The sequence below is a fragment of the Capsicum annuum genome, chromosome 11 (assembly GCF_002878395.1).
Source record: "Capsicum annuum cultivar UCD-10X-F1 chromosome 11, UCD10Xv1.1, whole genome shotgun sequence".
Lineage (NCBI taxonomy): Eukaryota > Viridiplantae > Streptophyta > Magnoliopsida > Solanales > Solanaceae > Capsicum > Capsicum annuum.
The window spans coordinates 123,133,059-123,140,915 of NC_061121.1; the positions used below are offsets into that span (position 1 = coordinate 123,133,059).

The 7,857-nt window shown below is 36.7% G+C and overlaps 1 protein-coding gene across 1 annotated transcript; it reads left to right on the forward strand.

Moving 5' to 3' along the window:
- Nucleotides 1-793: 793 nt before the first annotated feature.
- On the forward strand, nucleotides 794-1,327 carry LOC124888891. The gene has a single exon (XM_047400179.1). It carries the CDS (start codon nucleotides 794-796, stop codon nucleotides 1,325-1,327), a length of 534 nt encoding a protein of 177 aa, XP_047256135.1.
- Nucleotides 1,328-7,857: the final 6,530 nt, after the last annotated feature.

Below are 7,857 nucleotides of genomic sequence, written 5' to 3' on the forward strand. Positions count from 1 at the left end.
GGGGAGATTTAAGGAACAGCTTATTAAATGTCCAAACCATGAGGTACCGAAGAAGAGGCTTCTCTAAATATTCTATAGGGCATTGGACCAAGTCAACAAAGCCATAGTGGATAATGCATCCATTGGATCTCTTATTATATTGCCTTACAGAGTTGTATCAAGTGTGATAAATCAAGTGGCTAATCTAGCTAGGGGTTGGCACATAAAGGATGCCGAGGTGGCTAATGGGGATACATCCTCATCCTTTGTGTGTCAAGATCAAAGAATAAAAGAGGAGGAGAGAGATGAAAATATGATCAAGGTGATGTCACACCTTAGATTTCTTACTAAACATGTGATAAGACCCTCTATTGAAAGAATCAACGCTATTGATGTGAGGATACTATGACATATGAAAATGTGGAAGAGGAGATACTTGATGACAAGGTGGGATTATTTCCAAATTATTTGGAGGGTTTCCACATTTCCTCTCATGAGCAAGGTGGCAATCAAGATCGAAAACATGAGAACTGGAATATGTCTCCATGAGAAATGGGAAGGTATATTATTGAAGATATTTTTGCTTAAATTTTGATAAGAGTTGAGGGGAACAACATAATAGTGAGGTAAATGAGAAGTGACTTCTCAAATTTATACCAAATGGTAAAGTCTCTTTCAACCGCTATCCAACAATTAGAGGTTAAAATTGAATCAAATATCGGCATACCTCATGTAAAGAAAAAATAAAGAAAGGTCGATTGGTATGGTAACAAATGCTATTTCCAGTCAAAGTTGTAAGACTCTTAGAAAGGGCATGGAGTTTGATGATGACCCCTATGAAAGAGAAAATGATGAGCAGACAAGTGTGAAGAGGAAGAGGCCCAATGATGATGAGTTAAAGCCAAATGAAGTTATCATTGAAACTTCAAAGGTGAAAGAATCCCAAATTATCTCTATGACACCAATTATAATTCCTCCTCCTTTTCCTCAATGGCTTAAGATAAAAAGGGAAAATGCTAATTTAAAAATATTTCTTGATAAATTTAACAACCTCTCCATCAATATTCCTTTGATAGAAGCCTTGCAAGAAATGCCAAGATTTGCTAAGTTTATGAAGGAATTAGTCTCCAAAAAGCATCTTGTGGAGGGTGAGACAATAGAAGTGACTCATCATTATAGTGTAATTATATCAAGAACGATGGCGAAAAAGAAGAAAGACCCCAGAGCTTTCACAATCCCATGCACCATTAGAATGTTCAAGTTTCCAAAGGCCTTGTGTGACCTTGGGGAAAGTGTAAATTTAATACCATACGCCATATTTCACAAGCTAGGATTGGGAAAGCCGTAACCTACCACAATGAGATTACTAATGACCAGTCAAAACATCAAGAAACCTATTAGGATACTTCATGATGTGCTATTTAAAGTTGAATGGTTTATTTTTTGTGATACTTGATTGTGCATTAGACCATGATATCCCTGTTATCCTTGGAAGGCTATTTTTAGCAATCGGGAGAGCATTGGTGGATGTAGACTGCAGAAAAATTAAGTGCTACCTATATGCTGAAGCATTTTCTTTAGATGTATGCAAGTCCATGAAAAAACCTATGTAATTGTAAGTAATTTTGGTAATCAATGCCATTGATGATGAGGTGTCAAATTATGTCAATATGAATTTGGTGAATGACCCATTAGTGGGAGTCTTATGGAATTGTGAAAGTGATGAAGTTGAAATATTCAATGAAGTGGTTGCATCTGTAACAGGACTTGGATCTTATACCCAGAACTCAATAAAGTTGGACCTTCATCTAAAAAATCATGAAAGTCCACCCGCAAGTCCATCTATCCTTGAGCTACCTCAAATTAAATTAAAGACATCACCGCCCCACCTTTAATATGTATTCTTGGGGGATAGTGTCACTTTGACTATTATTATTGTAAGTGATCTCGAGCCTTACCAAGTAGAGGCATTAAAATTGGTAGTGAAAAAGTTTATTAGAACCATCGGATGGACAATTGCGGATATCATAGGCATAGCTCCCAACATTTGTTCCCACAAGATCAAGATAGAACTAGATTATGTACCAATTTTAAAACCTCAAAGAAGGCTAAATCAACTCATGCAAGAGGTGGTGAAGAAAGAAATTTTAAAATGGCTTAACAAGGGAGTAATCTATCAATCTCTAATAGCACATGGGTAAGCCCAGTGCAATGTGTTCCAAAGAAAGGTGGAATTACGGTAGTTGTGAATGAAAAGAATGACTTTTTACCCGTTTGACCGGTCATGGGATAAAGGGTATGCATGGACTACTACAAGTTAAATTCTTGGACTGAGAAGGACCACTTCCCCGTGCCCTTTATGGACCAAATGCTAGATAGGTTGGTTGGGCGGGGGTGGTATTATTTTTTAGATGGTTATTTAGGGTACAACCAAAATTGTATTTCCCTAAAAGACCAAGAGAATACAACATTCACTTGCCTCCATGGCACAATCACATTCAAGTGGATGCCCTTTGGTTTGTGCAACACATCAACAATATTCCAACGGCGTATGTTATCAATTTTTGTGGATAGGTTGAGGATTTGATAGAAGTCTTCATGAATGATTTCTTGGTAGTGGGAAACTCATTTGAGTCACGCCTTGAGCATCTAAGAAAAGTACTTGAGAGATGTATGGAAACCAACCTTGTCCATAATTGGGAGAAATGTCATTTTATGGTAAAGGAGGGTATCATTATAGGCCATAAGATCTCAGGAAAGATTATACAAGTTTATCAAGCTAAGGTAGAGGTCATTTCCAAATTACCCCCTCCCACTTACATAAAAGGTGTTCAGAGTTTCCTTGGGCATTTCGGTTTCTATCAGCGATTTCTCCAAAAATAGCTCATCCAATGTGCAAACTCCTCGAAAAGAAAGCAAAATTTAATTTTGATGATGTATGCTTGAAGTCCTTTAATTGTCTCAAGGATTTGCTTATATCGGCTCCCATTATTGTGGTCCCGTATTGGTTGTCTCCATTTGAAGTGATGTGTGATATAAGCAGAATTACATTAGAGGTGGTGTTGGGTCAATGCAAAGAAAAGTTATTTCATCCAATCTATTATGCGAGCAAAAACTTGAGTGATGCTCAACCTAACTACATAATTTTGGAGCAAGAATTGTTGGCGGTGGTATATGACTTTAAGAAGTTTTATGCCTATTTTTTGGGAACAAAACCGGTGGTGCACCCGAATCATGCCACCCATAAATACCTCATGGAAAAAAAAGAAGCTAAGCCATGCTCAATTAGATGGATCTTGCTTTTTCAAGAGTTTAATTTTGAGGTAATGGACCAAAAGGGTTGTGAAACCAAGTGGACGACTATCTTTCGAACCTTGAGAATAATAATGAAAGGCATGGTGAGATTCTGATTGACTATGCTTTTCCCGATGAGCTAGTCATGTTAATCTCGGGAAGAGTTGCACCATGGTTTTCCAATTATGCTAATTATATGGTGAGTCGAGTACTCCCCAAGGATCTTAGATATCATGAAAAAAGTAGTTCTTGATCAACGTAAGAAATATTTTTGGGATGAACCCTTCCAATTTTGGGAGTGTACGGATGGTATGATTCGGCATTGTGTTATGGAAGTAGAAATGAAAGACATCCTTGAGCTTGCTATTCCTCCTCTTTTGGTGGTCACCATGGGGGTATTCGAACCACCATCAAAGTTCTTCAATGTGGTTATTATTGGCCCACCATTCATAGATATGCCATCATAGGGTCAAAGGACATCATTTATGTCAAATGCAAGGTGGAATTTTGAGAAGACATGAAATGACCCTTAGGCTCAATCTTGAAGTCGAAGTTTTTGACATGTGGGGAATTGATTTTATGGGTCCTTTTATTAACTCCTTTGGTAACAATTATATATTGGTGGTGGTTGATTATGTCTCCAAATGGGTAGAGTCCGTGGCCCTTCCAAACAATGAGAGAAAAAACATCACTTTCTTATTGAAGAAGTACATTTTTACAAGGTTTAGAACGCCGCTTGGCATTATTAGTAATGGAGGCTCACTCTTTTACAATTAAGTTTTTGGGTCTTTTCTTTACAAATATGGGGTGAAGCATAAAGTTGCTATTCGATATCACCCCTAAACAAGTGGTTAAGTCGAAATTTCCAATAAAGAAATCAATGCTACACTTGAGAATACGGTGAATGTAGGCCAAACTAATTGGGCAAGGTAGCTTGATGAGGCACTTTTGACATATAGGACAACCTACAAAACCCTAATTAGCATGTCCCCCTACAAATTATTCAGGAAGGCATGTCACTTCCCGTTGAGCTTGAGCATAAAGCTTTGTGGGCATCGAAGAAGTTAAATATGAATTGGGAAGAAACTTCTGAATAAAGGGTCACTAAACTTCACGAGTTGGAGGATTTCTGAATCAAGGCCTACAAAAGTTCCACTATTTGTAAGGAGAAAATTAAGAAATGGATTGACTCTAATATCCTAAGGTGAGAATTTTATGTAGTCAATAGTATACTTATTTACAACTCTCTTTTGAAGGTTTTTACGGGGAAGCTTCATTTTAAGTGGTCGGTTCCTTTTGTGATTTTGAGTGTTTACCTTAGTGGTACTATCAAATTAGAGGACCACAAGAAAAAGATATTTGGAGTAAGCGAACAAAAGTTGAAACACTACAATGTAGGAGGCCCCGGGGCGGCCAAGTTAGAGTTGGTGCATTTTATAGATCCTCAATATTGATAAAGAAACGTCATGCCGCAATGTTAAATTAGGCACTTGATGAGAAGCAACCCATCGGTTACACGCTTATTGTATTTTTGATGTTCTGTAGGTGTTTTGACACCAGTTAGAAGTTCAAAAAATAGAGAAAATAGAGTTGAAAAGTTGGCAGCTATGCAGAAAAATAGAGCAAAATAGGGTAAAATCAATTTCAGTTATCGCAATCGTGGTACATGGGCCGTGATCACAATCTCTTAATCGCAATACATCTTATCATGATCGTGATAATCCAAAAAAATTTGTGTTGCTACTTAAGTGATCCTTTTCTAACCTTTCTAATTATTTTATATGTTGGAGTGAGGGTAATTCAACTCTTTAAGTTGGGGGTGGGGTTAAATTTGTGTTCGGGCATTATAATCTAAGGTCACACACCAAGCATAAAGATTTTTTTATTTCTTTTGATTTACTTTAGATGAGCCTTTCCCGATGATGGATTGAGTGATGACATTCTTAAGGTAAAATCATCGTTATTGGGTTTTGAGCCATATATGCAGGAGAAGTCTAAGTTAGCATTGGAGTTTTTGGACCACTCTTATACCTATGGTGAAGTCTGAGTAACCATATGGTTTGCTCTTATGAGAAACAACATATGTGACGATAGCTTGGTTTGGTTCCATCAATAGAAAATTTTGTGTGGTGTAAATGCAAAGCAAGTACCCCCTCAATCGAAAACTTTTTGAAAATCAAGGGCATGTCCGTGAATAATTTTATAACAATGTTTTACCTTTTTTTGTGACTCAAAATTTCTTAGTTTATAGTACATGGTAAATATCTCCTTTTATCTCTAGTAGTAAATGCAATTAATCCTCCTTGAAAAGTTTGCATGTCATGTGTGGTAAGCGTAGTTGTTTAACTCTCTTGCTTGCTTGTATCACCTAGAACTTTCCCCGTCAGTCTCTTAAGGCTAATCGTGATTATGCTTGGTTGGTGTAATGATCTTAGGCCTTATTTATGAACATAGGAACCCACTTAAGCCTAAATAGCCTACCCTAGTAACCCATTTTGAGCCTTCAAGCCTTTCTTTGACAACAAAATTACAAGCCTTGAACTATTTAAAGTTTACCCCTCTTTTTAACCCTACCCTCCTTGAACTTGAAAATTTAACTTGAGGCCAAAAGCCTAAGTTGGGGGTGGTAAGTTTTGGAAGAGGTGACCTTGGTCCATGGTATTGTAAGTGGATGCCTAAAAGCTAAGCAAAGAGAGTAAGTGAAAAATTGAAAAAGAGAGGAATCATCAAAAGAAGGAAAAGCATAGATTGCGCAAAAGAAATAATTGAGGAGAAAATAATTTCAAAGAGATGGGTGAGTCAAAGTAGTGAAGTAGACATGTGTGAAGTTGGAAATAAATGAAGTGGCCTATTGTCTAAAGTTTGATTGAATATGGTTATATAGATGTTCAAGGAGGGTGTACTCAGTTTATTCCCAAATGATATCATACCCTTTCCTCGAGCCCATATTACAAGCTTGAAAAAGTCCTTCGAGATCTCTAATCAAGTGTATTCATAATAGTGGTGATTAAAAATAAGGGCAATAATATGGTATGATACTTGTTTGAATTGAGAGATTCTTTGTGAGGGCGAGAGCTTGCATGGTAATCCCTTGTTGCATGATAAATATTTTGGTATATGGGATTTTCTTTTAATGAGGAGGCATGTAGACTAATTGAGGTGGGTGAAATTTCATCTTTCAAAAATGAGGCAAAGGAGTCTAGTTAAGTTCTATCAATGGAGAGTCACTTCTAGAGAGTTAGTGATTGTTGCATTGTTTTTCTTTAAAGTCTTTTGCATCTTTGAGATTGTGCTTCATATTGACGGGAGTTGTGATAATAGCTTTACCTTTGCTGGAGAACTACTTGTTAGTGTTGATCAAGTTTGAAGGCACTGTGACCATTTGGTCGTATAAATGGGCTTAAAATTTCATAGTCTCATTAAGTAAGAAGTAGTTTTGCTTGAGGACAAGAAAAGGTTTAAGTTACGGGTGTTGATGAGTGGTAAATTTACCACTTATTTATATCAAATTTGTGCACACTACAATGGTTAAATTGCAAAAATGAGGCAAAATTACCATTTGAATGCTCTAATGGTTTGCAGGTTTACAGGTAATTAGAAAAAAACAACTGAAGTAAGTTGAAAAGGGAACTAAAAGGGGAAAAGTTAGTTCAAAAGCTGGAAAATCTAGAATTGAGATCGATCTCAGTTATCGTAATCGCGGTCTGAGGGCCGTGATCGCGACCAGTCAAGGCCTGGTCAAAGTATGGCAATTGCAATAGGTTAATGCGATCGCAGGCATCACGATTGTGATTAACTAATAGTGATCGTAATGGTATGGAATTCTCCCAAGGACAAACTAGCCATTTCACACAACTTGGTCCAATCTTCAAAAGGGCAAAACCCTTTCACTTTTGGGACATCTTCCAACCATTTTTTAAAGTTCTCATAGAGATAAAATATCCAATTAGTGAGAAGACACAATTGTTATTAAATTTTCTAAGAAGATATTTTATCTATAAATTGAGTTTGGAATTTTGGGATTACTCTTGCTTTATTTTCAATGGAGGAAATGAATGTCAAATTGGGTAATTCTCTTTTCCCTACTTTCATGAGTAGCTGAACATTTAACTTGGGAATATGTTTGAATAGGGTGCAAATATTTGTGGGTTTTGATTGTTAAATTCAATTCATGGTTGATGATGTTGGGTTTCACTAATACTTGATTGCTAAATGGAAATTGTGGGTCAAAACCTCAATTCCCTAAATCCTACATCATCCCTGAAAGAGAGATATGGGTGACAAGTATTTGTGAACAATAATTAGATTTTAGCTTATTCCTTTACATTGTCTTAAAAATAAGGATGGATTGTTAATTCGCTATGTCTTGGACATCTTCCTAGAAATAGGGATGCCCAATTGAGGTTTTAGGTTGATTTGCTTGCCATACCTATAAGGTATTCGAATGAATCTATGGGTGATATTCTGATGTTTGGTTGAAAGACTAACATCAAAACCCCTAACCTAGCCTACCTATACATTCATTAACTAGAGTTTGATTTTGACTCTCATGTACCCATGCATTATTTTCCCCTAGGAAAACAT